General features: G+C 44.3%; 1 protein-coding gene across 2 annotated transcripts; it reads right to left on the bottom strand.

Moving 5' to 3' along the window:
* Positions 1 to 3,650: 3,650 nt before the first annotated feature.
* On the bottom strand, positions 3,651 to 17,449 carry ASB6 (ankyrin repeat and SOCS box containing 6). Of its 2 annotated transcripts, none has more exons than XM_089669079.1 (7): positions 17,293 to 17,449; positions 15,194 to 15,338; positions 12,197 to 12,372; positions 10,154 to 10,260; positions 9,773 to 9,881; positions 5,364 to 5,450; positions 3,651 to 4,683 (listed from the first exon to the last, which is right to left on the bottom strand). In XM_089669079.1, exons 2-7 carry the CDS (start codon positions 15,313 to 15,315, stop codon positions 4,010 to 4,012), a joined length of 1,275 nt encoding a protein of 424 aa, XP_089525205.1. In that variant the 5' UTR covers positions 15,316 to 15,338; positions 17,293 to 17,449; the 3' UTR covers positions 3,651 to 4,009. The 2 variants fall into 2 exon arrangements, with proteins under 2 accessions (XP_089525205.1, XP_089525206.1); XM_089669080.1 differs by lacking the exon at positions 17,293 to 17,449 and adding an exon at positions 15,794 to 15,884.
* Between the last annotated feature and the right edge of the window lie 374 nt (positions 17,450 to 17,823).

Here is a 17,823-nt window from a genome sequence, read left to right as displayed (position 1 = left end):
GTCTTGTTTCTGTTTTAGAAATGAAAGTGCACCTCTGGGCCACTGCAAATATTGTTTGTTTTTTTACAATAACATGTTATACTAACCTGCTCTGCTTTTGGATAGAGCAGCATCTAATCCTCCACTTCTCGGGTCCCCTGCCAGCACTCCTGCCCCCCCCCAAACCAAGTTCCCCCTTTAAAGTGTTACTAAACCCACAACAATAAAATCAGTCTGTGTATACAAACGTAGAGCTATTGCTATAGCCAAGCTTCCCTTCAATGTTAACGTATTTTTATTATTTTATTAATAACTGTTGAGGACTACTTAGCAACTAAACACTTTAGTTAGGAATATGAAACACAGTGTTACTAAACCCACAGCAGTAAAATCTGTCTGCATATGCAGTAAAGCATGATTGTTCTCACTGTGGAACCTAAGGGGTTAATCCTCTGGAAAAAGGCTGTTTGATCCTGTTTTCTCTGCCCCATCTCTTGTTCAAAATGTCCACCTAATAAGACAGACTGAACCGTAGCCATTATGCACACGCTCAGTTTAGTGTGTATAGCTAGAGGGGTTTTTTTTTTTCTTGGGAGAATGCATGTGATCAGCACAGGGCAAATCAGCACTGTCCAGACAGAGGTCGGGGGTTTTCCATCCTCCTAGAGCAGAAAGAAAACTCCTACAAGCTTTAACCAGTGTTCTGCTGAAGTCACAAGACTGCTCTAATTGCTGATGAGAAAAGGTGTTTAGCAGTTTATATTTACTAAAATAATTGCACTTCCATATTCTGTGTACTGTGGGAGACCGGATATAGTGAATGCAGGGTCCTGGGTTTACAAACACTAACACAAACTGCTTGCTAGTGGGGCACTCGTGTGTCCATTGACACAGAAAGCGTGGCTCAGCCCACCTCCTTCTGCACTCAGGTTTTTTTGTTTTTTTTATACCATAATGCATTAAGGTAAAAAAAAAAAAGCCTTCAGCCTTTACATAGTTATTCTGGCTGAAAAAAGGCAAAAGTCCATCCAGTTCAACCATGGAAAATAAAAGTTATAATCCTATACCCACAGTTGATCCAGAGGAAGGCAAAAAAACCCAGCAAAGCATGATCCAATTTGTTCCTGCAGGGAAAAAATTCCTTCCTGATCCCCCGAGAGGCAATTATATATTCCCTGGATCAACTTTACCTGTAAATGTTAGATACACAGAATATAAGTTGGTTACTAAGAAAGAATCCAGGCCTTTTTAAAAGCAATCCACTGAGCTGGCCAGAACCAACTCTTGAGGGAGTCTATTCCACATCTCTCACTGTGAAGAAACCATTTCCTCCAGATGAGGAAACATTTTAAGCTGTTTTATTGACACTGACCACAGGTAAACGGTGCAGCAGGATGCTGATGGACTCGGTGCCAGAACAACACGGGGGGGGGGGGGGAACTATTGTAAAGTGCTGTGTGAAAGTTTCCTTATCCTATAAGTTAAAATGATACTGTTTCCATTATACTGCAAGGAATAGGGGACATTACTTACACTTTCACTACATGTGTCCCCTTGTGCAGTAACCTCGTATAGCAGACATCTTCATCCTCCAATTCCCCCTTCCATAAACTGCACCAAAAGATCTTGGAAGAAGTTTCCTAAAACATTTAAAAAGCACTATTGTCTGCAACTTTAGGGAGCCCACGTCTAATTCCACACCTCACTTAGCCTGTTACACAATGCCATTCCATTATGATACTGCATATAAGTCAACTCACACAAATGGCAGTGTGAGTCTGTTGGCACCTACTGTTCTTATGTATTGGGGTTCCATTCTAAATGAATAGCAAAGTACCACAATGTGCTGCGTGCCACTGTTGCAGTAAAACCCATTACGGTAATACATATGTCTGAAGGGGCCTAAAGACTAACTAGACTTTCATATAACCTAATTATGATGACCTCCTCTGACTAGATCAGTGGACAGTGTGGTCCAGTGGCCTACACCATACAGGGTGGTGCTCACTCAGGTTTACGAGTAGATAGCTTTTGCATTCAGGTCTAAAAAAGAACTCCGTACCCCTGACATTGCATTTTCCTACCACTGTGGCCAAATATCCAGATGCTGCACTTGTCAGTCAGTCCGTCCTCCACCCAAACCCTCCCAGCACCCCCTGACACTGCCCTAATATCCAGATCCTGCACTTGTCTGTCAGTACTCCCCCCAAAACCTCCCAGCACCCCAATATCCAGATCCTGCACGTCAGTCATTCAGTAGCCCCCCAAACACTGTGCCCCAATATCCAGATCCTGCACTTGTCAGTCCCCCCCCCCCCCAAACACTGTGCCCCAATATCCAGATCCTGCACTTGTCAGTCCTTCCCCCCCCCCCCCCCCCCCCAAACCCTCCCAGCACCCCCTGACACTGCCCCAATATCCAGACACTGCACTTTTCTGTCAGCCTCTTGTCACCTTTGCAGGACCATGTAGTGAGAAGAAAAGGATAAGTGCCTCTGCTTATATCCTCTTTTGGTGAAATCACCACCTCAGTGCAGCCTGTAGAGGCCAATCAGACCTCCAACCTCTGGGGGCACTGTGTACATTGTGAGTGGTCCTGGGGGAAGGGAAGGAGGTGCACACTTCCAGGCCAAGGAGAAGAGGGAAACCAAACACAAAGATGTTTAAAAAAAAAAAAAAAATGAAATGGCCCACTCCATCGATTAAGGGCTCTTTCACATTGATCCGTTTTTCAGAAAAAAAAAAGAGGAAAAATGCTAATCACATGGCAGCAATGTGATGCATTTAGGCAACTAGACGTCGTGAAAAATGACTTTCTGAAGTTCAAATCGAGCATCAAAATGGGGAAGAAAGGGGATTTAAGTGACTTTGAACGTGGCATGGTTGTTTGTGCCAGACAGGTTGGTCTGAGTATTTCAAAAACTGCTGATCTACTGGGATTTTCACGCACAACCGTCTCTATAGTTTACAGCAGGGGTGTCAAACTGGTGGCCCTCCAGCTGTTACAAAACAAGTCCCATCATGCCTTTGGGAGTCATGCTTGTAAATTTGCAGTGCCTCATGGGACTCGTAGTTTGGCAACAGCTGGAGGCCACCAGTTTGACACCCATGGTTTACAGAGAATGGTCAAAAAAAAAAAAAGGAAAATATCCAGTGAGCGGTAGTTGTGTGGATGAATATGCCTTGTTGATATCAGAGGAGAATGGGCCGACTGGTTGCTGCGACATTCGGATGGTAGGGTCAGAATTTGGCGTAAACAACATGAAAGCATGGATCCATCCTGCCTTGTATCAACGGTTCAGGCTGGTGGTATAATGGTGTGGGGGATATTTTCTTGGCACTAGTAAGGTGTACCTAATAAAGTGGCCAGTGAGTGTATATACACATTCATACACTGGTTTTGCCCTTCATTTCTACTTTAAAGTGAATGGGTTGTTTTGCAAGGTGAAGGTCCACATATACTTTAGTGCAAGCATTTATCAAATTCCTAGGTACATGTTGGAGAACAAGACTCTTGCACAAGAGTGCCTTCATATAAATCAATTTATCATTTTCAAAGGCAATATTTAATACAAATGATTTCTGTCTTGCATTTCATTTAAACCTGCCACATCAAGTTTACCACTGGAGGTGACGTATACACGTTAATGGAAAACCACCCACAAATGGTGTAAAAGTGTCCTATGGAAAATGACTGTTTATTGGAATAAATATGATCCCTGTGAGGTTTGACTAGGGAGGAATGTGACACATGAAATGACAGCCACTGCTGAAATGGATCAGCCTTCAATGAACAAACAAGATAATATCACACACAGGAGAGATCTGCGGGATGGGGAAAGTCTCTGTCCTACAGAAGCCAATATGGTTATGTTGTGTCACCAACACACTAAATCACTGGATTGGGTAACACCAGCTTAGACCACCTGTCAGTCTACAATGCATGCTGGGAGTTGGTCTTCTACAGGTTGCCTAAGCTTGGCGTAGAGTCTTTTCGAGTCAGGGTCCTGACAGGAGACAGATCAGACTACTATAAATCATCATCAAAGGAGGCAGTGGGGTGGATGAGGAGGTACCACTTCAACCTGTCTGGAAGAGGAAGAGCCTTCACCTTTACATCTACAGGCCACGGCCTGAGCCTCTGGCGAATGAAGACCCTGCACAAGTGCTTTAGGGAAGGAGGCGACTGCTCCAGCTGTTTCAGGGACTGATATAGGACAGTCACTCTATCCGTGTGTATGCCGCAGCTCGCTAGGTTTACTTCAAAGTTCCTGGGCAGGGAGATGTGAGGAGACTGGGCTATCATGAGGTCCAACACACTTTCTGCTTTGTTCAGCAGTTCCAGAGAGTCACGGTCCTCACAGTTGCCCAGGTAAGAGCACAGCCTGTCGAACATGATGTGGAAGCCGGACCAGCAGGAAGGGCCGTGCTGAGAGCAGTTGTAGGAGGCACCGGACTCCAGCAGAAAGCGCAATAGAGGGAAGTGGAGCTTGAAGTTCTTTAGGCACGTGTGGGTGAGGGACTCGTGAGATGGACACTCGCTGGGGTCAGCCCCGTGGGCCATTAGGAGCCGGCTGACCCGGAAGCAGAAGTGATTGATCAGCTTGGCCTCTTCTACGTCAGATCCTACTGTCTCGCCTAACAGAAAGATGATGCTGGAGAATACCGTGTCACAGTCCTTCGTGGTGGCCTTGACATCAGCACCTGCAAAGGGAAAAACAATGGATTGGTACACCTATAATTTCATTTTATTCATTGGCATTGAACTAAAAAATTTGCAGTGTTTCACAAAGCAGTTAGACCCATTCATATCATCCTCTGCCTCCGAAGGAGCTTGGCAGCTACCAATCCTGTAATCCCAAGAAGTCTATCAGTATCAGAAACATTCAACTAGTAGCCTTCTGTAAATAGTCTATGTACAGAACAACCTCCAGAAATCTCATATATGGGTCATGTGACCAGCTCATTCCTTCAACATGAAGTCTGCACAGATCTTGAATTGCAGTTACAGCCATCCCCTGCAACAGAGGTGTGTGTGTGTGTGTGTGTGCACCTGAAGAGAGATTTTTTTTCCCCTTTCAACAAATTTGGAATTTCACTTTAAAATGAGAAGCTTTTCTTTAACAAGCTAATATGCAGTGACAACTGTCAGTCTGTGTGTCTGTCCCCATCTTACATAATGCTGACCGACAGTATGGTTATCGTAGGTGAAAAGCATGAATAGATGCTATTGTACTAATGGAACACAGTGTTCTCCTGGTTCAGGTCTGCTCATTAGATTTCCGTGTAAAGATTCCTAATACTAGCATGTTCTCTCTGGGATCTCATTGCCATTAAGCAACCACCAAAACCATGGCAAACCTCCCTAGTGATAGGCCACCTACCTCCTTCCAGCAGCAGCCTGATATTTTCAGTGTTGTGGATCTGAACTCCATCACTGCTGGCCAGGGCATGTAGCAGTGCAGTTTTACCTGGAAAAAGCAAAGAAACAAACATGGAGACCGAAAAGAAAGGAAACATACAATAGTAACATTTAAAGGCCTTCAAATGAATAAAACAACCACAAATCAGCATAAAAAAGGGCCAAATGCTAACAAACCTGCTTAGTTGCTGAAAGTAAAAGCACTTACTCATCCTTTGCTCAATTACCAAAAGGTAATAAAGAGCCCATGCTTTAGTTTCTCTTCCAGTTGCAGATCAGAAACTATTCAGAACAAGAAAAGCAGTGGGTGCAATTGTTCTCCTTTCTGGTTCATGAGGTTGGGGAGTCTAAGACGGGTTGATTTACTAAAACTGGAGAGTGCAAAATTTGGTGCAGCTCTGCATAGAAACCAATCATCTTCCAGGTTTTTATTTTTTCAAAGCTTAACTTAGAAGCTGATTGGCTCCCATGCACAGCTGCACCAGATTTTCCACTCTCCAGTTTTGGTAAGTCAAAATGAAAACTTTTTGGCTCAGTTTTAGATTTAGTGGGGAAGGATTGAACAATTTTTAGGTTGTTATTGCCATCTATGTACCAGCTTTGATACCCTTTTTATTTGTACTGGGGACCACTGTCAACGGGACACAGTGGGGGTACACTCACCCCTGGTGTAGCCAGCTGGGGAAGGGGATGGTATGAGAGTGCTGAACTTTTAACCATTCCCTACACTGTCCAAAAAAAAAAAAAAAAAAGTTGCAAACAGTTGACAACATCAAAGATCCTAAAACTAGCCTATGGACTATAACAGGGCTTGAAAAATCCGCTCGCCAAATGCGAGGAGAAATTCCTCTGTGGCGAGCAGCAAGCACTGATGAAGCATGGAGCGACTGCACCTGCGCTCCAAGCCTCTTTGTGAAGCCGAGTTCTGGTTTACAACTTCTGGTTTCCGGCTTCTGCGGCACCGCCACTGAGGGGACAAGTGCAGGAGAGGTCCGCTCTCCTCCGCTGAGAGGAGACACTCTCTCCACCGCCGCGGGGGACTCGGGGGGACTAGGAGTAAGTACTGTATACAACATGTCATATCACTATAATGGAGTACAGGGGAGCTGGGATATACAGTGGGGCAACAAAGTATTTAGTCAGCCACCAATTGTGCAAGTTCTCCCACTTAAAAAGATGAGAGAGGCCTGTAATTGGCATCATAGGTAGACCTCAACTATGAGAGACAAAATGAGAAAAAAAATCCAGACAATCGCATTGGCTGATTTGGAAAGAATTTATTTGCAAATTATGGTGGAAAATAAGTATTTGGTCAATATCAAAAGTTCATCTCAATACTTTGTTATATATCCTTTGTTGGCAATGACAGAGGTCAAACGTTTCCTGTAAGTCTTCACAAGGTTGGCACACACTGTTGCCGGTATGTTGGCCCATTCCTCCATGAAGATCTCCTCTAGAGCAGTAAAGTTTTGGAGCTGTCGCTGGGCAACACGGACTTTCAACTCCCTCCAAAGGTTTTCTATGGGGTTGAGATCTGGAGACTGGCTAGGCCACTCCAGGACCTTGAAATGCTTCTTACGAAGCCACTCCTTTGTTGCCCGGGCGGTATGTTTGGGATCATTGTCATGTTGGAAGACCAGCCACGTTTCATCTTCAATGCCCTTGCTGATGGAAGGAGGTTTGCACTCAAAATCTCACAATACATGGCCCCATTCATTCTGTCCTGTACATGGATCAGTCGTCCTGGTCCCTTTGCGGAGAAACAGCCCCAAAGCATGATGTTGCCACCCCCATGCTTCACAGTAAGTATGGTGTTCTTTGGATGCAACTCAGCATTCTCTCTCCTCCAAACACGACGAGTTGTGTTTCTACCAAACAGTTCTATTTTGGTTTCATCTGACAATATGACATTCTCCCAATCCTCTTCTGGATCATCCAAATGCTCTCTAGCAAACTTCAGACGGGCCTGGACATGTACTGGCTTAAGCAGGGGGACACGTCTGGCACTGCAGGATCTGAGTCCCTGGCGGCGTAGTGTGTTACTGATGGTAGCCTTTGTTACGTTGGTCCCAGCTCTCTGCAGGTCATTCACTAGGTCCCCCCGTGTGGTCCTGGGATTTTTGCTCACCGTTCTTGTGATCATTTTGACCCCACGGGGTGGGATCTTGTGTGGAGCCCCAGATCGAGGGAGATTATCAGTGGTTTTGTATGTCTTCCATTTTCTAATTATTGCTCCCACAGTTGATTTGTTCACACCAATCTGCTTGCCTATTGCAGATTCAGTCTTCCCAGCCTGGTGCAGGTCTACAATTTTGTTTCTGGTGTCCTTAGACAGCTCTATGGTCTTCACCATAGTGGAGTTTGGAGTGTGACTGTTTGAGGTTGTGGACAGGTGTATTTTATACTGATAAAAAGTTCAAACAGGTGCCATTGATACAGGTAATGAGTGCAGGACAGAGGAGCCTCTTAAAGAAGAAGGAACAGGTCTGTGAGCCAGAAATCTTGCTTGTTTGTAGGTGACCAAATACTTATTTTCCACCATAATTTGCAAATAAATTCTTTCCAAATCAGCCAATGTGATTGTCTGGATTTTTTTTCTCATTTTGCCTCTCATAGTTGAGGTCTACCTATGATGCCAATTACAGGCAACTCATCTTTTTAAGTGGGAGAACTTGCACAATTGGTGGTGACTAAATACTTTTTTGCCCCACTGTACATTACTGTATACACGTCATATCACTATAATGGAGTACAGGGGAGCTGGGATATACATTACTGTGTACAGTTTTATATTTTGGACTCTTTATTCTAAAGAAAAATGTAATTTCATAAGCTTTAAGGTGGCGTGGTTGGGGGTGGGCCTGGGCAAGGTTGGGTGGGGCAACTAGCGAAGAGTAAGTTTTGTGACCGGCTAGTAGGTCTGAACTCGAAAGTTTAACCCCTGGACTGTAAAATAGGGATGTAAAAATATGAAGTATAACTACAGGCAAACTTGTTTTTTTGTTTTTAGTTTTGGATAGAGTGGAGAGGGATTAGAACCCCCATCAGGATTTTTTGGTGTCTGTACCCCCTTTAGTGAGGTTCACCCTCTCTATTAATCCTGTTATCAACAAATCTGAAAGTAAAATAAAATCCCAAATTTTGGGTTGTCCCCTGAACAGGAACAGTGGGGATGTCTTCCAATGGGGGCACTAGTTCTGGTGAGAACCCAGGATTCCCCTCACTTTAGAGGGATTTTCTCTCACTTAGTAGTTTGGCTATGGGACAGGAAGTGAAGAAAAATCTCCACAATGGGACACAGATGGCAAAAAAAAAATCTTCCAGGGGTTATAACCCTCCCTTACTCTATCCAAAATGAAAAAAAAAGCTTTGCCATTAAGGGCTTTTTCACACTTGACTTCTTCCCAAACGCCCCTATAGCGGTTGACAGGCATTTGGGAAGCATTTTTAACGCTCCTCAAATGCCCTATACACAGTTTTGAGGAGTTTCATAGGCGTTTTCCAAGCGTTAAAACCGCACCACAAACGCCTATAATGAAGTTAATGGTATTAACGCACTGCAAATGTCTGCCAGGCATTTGAGGAGCATCACCATAGACTTGAATGGGAGGTGTTGAAAAGCTTCAACTCCTCCTGACTTGACATGAGGCGTCAATTTTGCCACGACACTAACGCTTCAGTGTGAACAGCAGTGTGTGCTGCCATGTGTATAATTTTCATAGGCGTTTGAGTAGAGTTAAAAATGCCCCTAAAACGCCTGCAAAACGCTTGCTTACACAGCTAGTGTGAACTGAGACGAATTCTACTTTCAGGGCCTCTCTGCCTACTCCATCATAAAAGCAAATCCCTGTTGGCTTTCACAACATGCTCATAAATGGTGAATAACCTGAATGTATTAGAACTGTATTTGTTAACGACAACTGCTACCTACATCATTTACTATGTAGCAAGACTGTGTTGGGCCCCATAGAAGTTGCATAGTTTGCTCTGGATATATGCATGCCCTTGACCAGGCAAGCGTGGACGTTTAGTTTTTTTCCAATGCAGCCTGAGAGATCCAAATCCTACAGTTCTCTGTTCTGCAGCTCCCAAACACAGGCCACAAATATAGTTCTGGCCCTCCCCTCAAACCTCCTGATATGCCAGTGCAGCCATCCATCACATTTAGCAGTGAAGGTTAGGGTAGGTAAAGGAGGGGTTTTCTCATGAGTTTTGGAAGCTGCTTTGGATTTAGAAACTGAAACTGCATACTACAGAATCCAGTTAGAGAGCTTTAAAGTCACACCAAAAAATTTTTTATTTGTTCTATGTGTAAAATATTTAATTTCCAGTCAATTCTATCTCAGGAAGGCAGCAGTGTCACTTACTGACCATTTTTGTCAGCCGCATTCACATCGGCGCCGAGGTCCAGTAGTCTCTGAAGGCACGGCAGTCTTTCTGGCTCCTCACTCGCCAAATCCAGAGGACTACTCTCATGAATCTGAAACCAAAGAATATTCAAGATGGTCATGTGTCTGCTTCCTAGATAGCTGTTCCCTTCCATTCCTTTACAGATGTAAGCACTGACGTGTGTGTTAAGACCTGTGCAACCACTGCGTCTCTCAACATGTCATCCATTTTGACAGGCTGGCTGCAAGCAACACCTGTCATTCCCCAGGCACATAAATGCCCTATGCACGGAGGTACAGGTTTATGCTGCTGTGTAAAAGAAACCTTACTTACAACATAGCCAGGTAAAAGGTTATATCTCACCCGATCCCTTTTGTTAATATCCGCTCCATTCTGCACCAGTAGTTCCACCATATCAGGCTGGTTTCTCAGAACTGCGATGTGTAGAGCCGTGTAATACGTCACTGGATCTGGGAGGAGCATAACAGTAAGAAAGATTAAAACTTTATGGGACCATTCACCCTGTACAAGAGCTGATTTAGCCCGGAATAAGAAAACAACTGCTGCAAAAAGTGACTGCAGAGCTCAATCTCTATCTTCACAGAACTGAGATTGAGCTCTGCAGTCACTTTTGCAGCAGTTGTTTTTTTATTCTAGGTCACAATCCTGCGCAATGTCCTTTTTGTCTCTTTCGGTCAGTTGACCATGACCAAGCTTATGCTTTATCAGACAACTGTTTCCCAAAACTGTATATACCTCATAACTTTTGATACTGTACTTTGCGACGCGGAAAATAAAATAGGCAGCTTCAGTCACAGAGGCACCAGCTAAGCGGGCACTAACAACTTGTAGTGGTGCACCGAAATGAAAATTTTGGTGCCGAAACCAAAAATTCAGGATGCACTTGGCTGAAAACTGAAACCGAAATGGACAGTTTGTCTATAATTTTCAAATGCAATTTTTTCAGAAAAAAATACACTTTAATGTTACATCACTTTCGCTTTCAAAACGAAACATGTCGTCACTTTTACACCTGCAAATCATGTAGTGTTTCCATGTTTTTGTCTAACCCCTGTACAATGCAGCCATGTTATCCTCTGTAGGCAAGGCTGTAATTAGAAACTTTCAGTTTTCCTTTCTGCTGCTATCCTCTGAAAGCTGTACCAGGATCCTAATATATTCTGTCAGTGAAAATTTCCTCTGTAGACATCAATAACTCAAAGCCCATACATCAATCCAATTGCAAAGTTACATTTCTGACCACTTTAGTATGGGTGTGGGGATCTGGTACTAGAGGCACAGTATTAGCAATAGGCAAGAAAGAACAGCATTCCATAACTGCCTACCAATGTTTTATTGGGACTTCATTAAAACATCATACTAATAGTACAATACAGGATGTCAGCCATGTGTAAGGAAATACTTTCACAAATATATCTGCGATTGGTACGATGTACTTTTTTATGGGTCAACATCTAATGTTCTTTATGGCCCTATTTTTGGACCTCAAAAGTCAAGATTTCTGGGCTTATCCCAGTTCAGAGTGATCTGTGCAATTGGGATCCATTACCTGTTTTCACAAAGTATATGAACGAAGAAATGAAAATTTTCTTTGCTGAGTAAAACATGTTACAGGTACGAGTGAACTTGTATGGTATCGGATGGAACAGTACATTTTTTCCTTTTAAACAGCGGCTTTGATCCCATCGTGTGGCTTCCTCCCACTACCTGAATGTGCAGCAGATAATGGACCGCTTATGGCATATCTGTAGTGGAGCATTGGATTATTTGATATGTGGGGGCAGATGTACAGATTGGGGGGAGACCCTAAACTTTATTATACAGGATTTATATAGCGCCAACAGTTTGTTCAGCGCTTTACAAAAGACCGGGACATAATACAGTTCAATACAAGAGGGATAGGAGGGCCCTGCTCCTTGAAGCTTAAAATCTAGGAGGGAGGGGCTAGTGGTACAAAAGGTAGTAACTGTGGGGGATGGACTGGTAGGAAGAGTAGAAGATTTTATTATTATCTCAGGGCAGGATAGGCTTCTCTGAAGAGATCGCCTAAAAATGAGCAGAGTAGGCGATAGTCTGATAAATTGGGGTAGAGAGTTCCAGATGGGGGAAGCTCTGGAAAAGTCCTGAAGACGAACATGGGAGGAGGAGACAAGGGAGCTAGAGAGTAGGAGGCCGTGCGAGGAGCGGAGAGTAGGGTTTGGGTGATATTTAGAGACAAGATCGTTGATGTAATTTGGGGCAGTTATAAATGGCTTTATACATTATTGTTAATGTTCTTTTATTTTTAAAGGCCAAGAAGAATGCTTTACCATCTTGCTTTAGTATGACTTGAATATGTTTCTATTTGTCCTGCACACATGCCTTCAGCGGGGTGTGAATACTTACCCTCAAAGCTGAGATCAGCCCCGTACTGCAGGAGGATTTCAGCAGCGGGGACCAGTCCCAGTTCAGCCACCTTCAGGAGAGAGTAGCTTATCCCATCCTTGTAATAGGCCGAGTCAGAGTGCCTCTCCAGCAGTTCATTCAAAGCCAGAAACTTGTCATTGTGTCCGACCAGGTAACTAAGGACAAGCAGAACACAAAAATGTGATGTACAAAAAGCTGTCTACATTTCATGCCAAACATCTTTTTCAGGGACTTCATACTAGCATGGTAGATAACAATTTCAAGAAGACCTTCACTAGTTGCCTGCTTTTTCTCTGCCCATTACCCCTTACCTGTTATGTGAGGTTCTTCTCAAAAAACATACCTGCCTGGCAGATCCAGCATTGTGCTGCAGTGAGCCACTGTTCAGGTGTGACAGCCTGTGTCCTGTCCCGCCATCATGGTCCTCCTCAGCTATCTGTCTCTTCCAGGTTCAGACAGCCGGCCCTGATAATGTTTCTAGTCATTTTAAAGTGGAAGTAAAACTCCCACTGGACACTTGTACCTACAGGTGAGCTGACCTGTAGGTACAAGGAATATCTCCTAAACACGCACCGTTTAGGAGATTTTCAGTGTCCCTGCAGCCGATGACGTCACCGGCACATGCATTTTGAATAAATGGCATACCTGTGTCGTTTTTTCAGAGCTGTGTGCCACGGCCGAGACATCACATCATCAGACAGAACCCATGCACCCGGAAGGAAGACCGGGTGAAGATTGAAGCCCCGGGGAGCCATGACAGAGCTCCACTGGAGGACTTCAATTTGAAGTCTTTCATAATGTGCTAGTAATGCAATGCATACTAGCACATTATGACATTATTTTGCAGAGGAAATTTTTTTTTTTTACTATTTCTTTAAGATCTGATTTAAAATAGAGAGTAGATACCGCTATTCACAGGACACAGCACTGTTTGTTCCACAATGCACCTGCATTTTACATATTACTTATAAAATACACAATGCAACGTGGAGCCTGCAGTGTCCATCGGAGTGTTCTCTGCACAATCCCTGCGACTGAAGGAAAGCCTGGTCTCCTCTGAAGTCATGTGTTCATTTTTCTTCTCCTGTCACTTTTCCCTCCATTTATTAACCACTTACTACCAACTCCCTTTAAGAGATTCTTTATGTCAGAGGACAGTAGGCAGGCTACTGATCATGTGATTTCTGTGACTGGCAGTCACATGTGGAGAAGACTGTCTTACCAGCTCCTGATTGTAATGGTAATTGGGAGCCGTAGGTGACAGCTCAGTCACAGTGCTGGGGGACCTGAGTGAGCTAGCACAGAACAGCGGCAAGACTGGACACATATCTGTGGCAGCTTGGTGTTAAATCCCACCATTGTTCCCCTCATTGGAATATTGGAAATCTCTAGTAAACTCAGTAACTCCTATATATATATAAATAATATCACCCCCGAGGCTGTCCCAAGAAATGTCATAAAATTTGGGATATATGGCTTGACTCTTCTACTGCTACTGGATATGTCTGTAAGAGATCTTCCCAGCTTTAGTTATGTCCAGCTTCCCTGATGGCCTGAAACCCCCTAGCACTGAGCTTTGCTTGTACCCGCCAAGTTACTTTCAAATCTACTGGTATTATATCCACTAATATATCCAGAAATACTTCAGGTTTTATTATGAGGGATGCTAATTCTCCTGTGATATTACCCTTCTTGGTTGACTCTGAGCAAGTTGTCAACCGCTGGCAAGTGCTAGACTTTATAGTTTTGTTATGTTTGTTCCTATGTTTTGTACATTCTGTATAATTTGAGTGGGGAGAATGCTCATAAGGTTCTGTTTTCTAACACCCTTTGCTAAACTTAACTGCTTTCCCGCGGCAGGGGCGTGCAAAAGAACGTGTGTATATATATATATATATATGCGATTTTGCATGTCCGAGTAGGGGGCCCGTGTGCCCTACCCATGCCTCCACACCTGTCGATTGCTTTGTATCACCGACAGGGGAGAGACCAGTATGTAAACAATAAAGATCTCTCCCCTGTCAGCTCCTGCACACTGCTGTGTATGGCTCTGCATAGCAGAGCCATACAAAGCAGTGTGCTTACAGCATAAAGCGCACACACACAGCACACAGTTAACCCTTTGATCGCCCCAGATGTTAACCCATTCCTGCCCAGTGTCATTAGTACAGTGTCAGTGCTTTTTTTTAGTACTGATCACTGTATTTGTGTCACTGAGGATGTTAGTGACAGTCAGTTCCCCCCAGTGTCAGAATGCCCGCCACAGTCCCACTATAAGTCGCTTATCGCCGCCACTACTAGTATATATAAAATCCAAAAAAAAAATCCGTGTGTGTGTAGCCATTTGTAGATACAATAACTTTCATGTAAACCAATTAATTTACACGTATTGGGATTTTTTTTTTTTTACTTATAGCGCAAAAAATAAACATTGAGGCGATCAAGTACCACCGAAAGAAAGCTCTATTTGTGGAAGAAAAATGACAAATTTAATTTATGTACAGTGTTGCATGACCGCAAAATCACACAGTTAACAGATTTTTTTTTTTCCAAATACATAAATGCGATTGGGAATGAATAAATAACTGAAGTAAAGAATGCTTAGACGTTTGTCATGAGTTCTGCTTTATTATCGCATTATGCTGTGTAGCACTTCCCCCTGGCAGTACTAAAGTCGTTGGTTCAAATCCCAACCATGGCACCACCTGTCCGGAATTTGCATGTTCTCCCAGTGCCTGTGTGGGTTTCCTCCGGGTACTCTGGTTTCCTCCCACACGACAAAGACATGCTGGTAGGTTAATTGGATCCTGTCTAAATTGGCCCTAGTATGTGTATGTATGAATGTGAATTTGGGACCTTAGATTGTACGCCCCTTGAGGGTTAGGGACCGATTGTGAATGTACAATATATATATAAAGCGCTGCGTAAATTGACAGTGCTATATAAGTACCTGTAATAAAATAATAATAATAATACCTGGCAGCGTCTGGTGCCTCTTCTGCCTGTTCTGAGTCCTGTATGCCCACTGCACCAAGGAGCTCATCTACCAATGGCTGGTACTCAAATATAATCCTCCGGAAGCCGTGGAGGAAAGGCATGCTGGGAGCGTCGTGTTTTCACTCTGTCCAAAGCAGAATAAAAATTGGCGATTATAAACAAAGACCAGTAGTGTCCACCTTCAATGTAAAGAGAGGACAGGTTTAAGACAGGCTTTAAAGATGATTACCTTGTTTCAGAAATAAGTATGTGGACAGTATCTTTGTGACACATACATTCAACCAAAAAACTATTATAAAATGTATACTGTGTGTGCAACAACATAGCGACCTTGATGAATGGGTTTTGGTGTTTAGTTCCACTTTCCCTTGGGTGAATAGGAACAAGCTAGGTGAATGAATACATGGACATGGGGGGAAATCGATCAGCCAATGACACAAACTGGAACCACAATATGTGAGCTCATCATTACAAGGTAAGGCAAATGACACTGGGAATACAACTTCACTAATACCTAGTTAAAGCGATTGTTATTTTTAAAAATTAAAAGATGAGTATTTACAAACATGTTATACTTACCTGCTCTGTGCAATGGTTGTGTACAAAGCAACCCGATCCTCCTCTCCTTGGGTCCTCTGTTGATGCTTCTGGCTCCCCCCCCCCCCCATTGCCTCCATAGCAACCCATTTGCTCTGGGGGGGGGGGGCACTCATGCATAATCACTCCTGAGCCGGCTCTCAGTATCTATAATAAACACAGAACAAGGCTTGGCCCTGTCCCGCCCGCCCATCCTCAAGTACTGTGATTGACAGCAGTGGGAACCAATGGCTCTTGCGTCTGTCAATGAGGAGAGGAAAACCTAGGTGAGCTTCTGCTCTTGTGCACATTACTGGATTGAGATCCGTTCAAAGTGCTGAATTTATAAAGCTTGTCTGAGAGTTCAGAAAAAAGGGGGCTGAGAGCTGAAATCACACAGTGAAGAGAGCTCTGTGAGCTGACTGGAAGGAAGAGGCACACCCCCCTCCAAACAGCTCACAGGAACAGAGCTGAGGCTGTCAATCTGCTAGAGGTCCCTCCCCTGTCACCATTTTTCTCTTGGTGCCAGAAAAACTTGTCAAAAGTGATTCCTCCAGATAGCAGAGGAAGGAGGCAGCAGACAGAAATGACACTCAGTGCTCTGGACTGAGACATGCACACACTATAGAGGGATATACTTTGTTCATATCTCATGTCTGAGGTTTCCAACCACCTTAATGGAAAAAGAAAATCCCTTCAGCCTTTACAACCTTGTAAAAACAACACAAACATGGGAAAGCTGCATGGACACAGCTGCTGATATGCCATGTGGGTGCGGGTCCCTGAATGCATACAAAGTGCATTTGGGGACCCGCATTATTATTATACAGGATTTATATAGCGCCGACAGTTTGCACAGCACTTTGCAATATAACAGGAGACATTACAGATACAATACAATTTGGTATAAGAGGAATCAGAGGGACCTGCTCGTTAGAGCTTACAATCTAGGAGGAAGGGTTGAGTGACACATTAGGTCACAGCCCCTGTGTCCATGCAGCCACTTGTCCCAATCGAAATTAATGGGAAAACACAGACCCGCACAGGGGCCGCAGTAAGCTCCCTGTGTGAACGGACCTTTAGGGCTCATTTACAGCCTGCCACCCTTCTGAAGTGTGATCAGCAGTGGATCACTTTTCAGGAGTGTCTGCCTGGTGGCCAGGGGGTGATAGGTCACCTGTTTTAACCCTCAAAAGCCTGTACAACTGTGTGCATTGCCTGGTATGGCCACAATGTCTGCTGTACACACATATATATATATATATATATATATACTCCAGAGTGACCAGGATAGCTGCGATCAGGGTGATTAGAAGGGATCTGTAGTATCCAGGAAGGGGTGTTGATGGCTCAGTGACCATAAATGAGGATCCCAGCACAGGACACCCTGGGGATCCCCACTGATGACGTCACCCAGGACTCCCCCTCTGTAATCAGGATGTGACAGCCGAAGCCCTCCAGGACATAGCCCCCATCACACCCCATAGCACAACCCCTCTCACCTGCAGCCCAGGGGCTCCTACAACCGGAACCGGAAGTCGGATGGGGGACCTAGGCAGAGGGCGTAGCTGGGTTATCAGCAGCATGAGTGACTTGGCTGAAAGGCAATGCGCACAATGCTCAGCAGATGGCAGCAGACTGATTCAGGCCGTACACGTTGTGGGGAGGAGTGCGATCATCGGCAGAGTACAGCAGAGGGCAGTAGACAGCTCTGGCACACATACATAGCTATCTGCGATATACACGTCGGGCGGCAGGTGGCAGTAGAGAGAGCGCTCTGTATGCAGTACACAAGCGAGAAAGCCGCGATAACTGCAATATAGACTTACGGCCACGAGATGGCAGTGGAGAGCCATCAGCTGTAAGAATGACACATCCGGGAATGTACAGACGCCTGCAATATACACTGCAGCCAGCAGATGGCAATAGAGAGATTGACAACTGAATGCAGAGCACGGACAGGAGCGAATAGATCATGGTGATACATACTGCAACCAGCAGATGGCAGTAGAAATCAATGTACAGACCCCCAG

The sequence above is a fragment of the Staurois parvus genome, unplaced genomic scaffold (assembly GCF_062004578.1).
Source record: "Staurois parvus isolate SC_StPar_1 unplaced genomic scaffold, SC_StPar_1.0 ptg000068l, whole genome shotgun sequence".
NCBI lineage: Eukaryota > Metazoa > Chordata > Amphibia > Anura > Ranidae > Staurois > Staurois parvus.
Note: the sequence above shows the minus strand (reverse complement) of the source record. Positions and strands in the feature narration are given on the sequence as shown.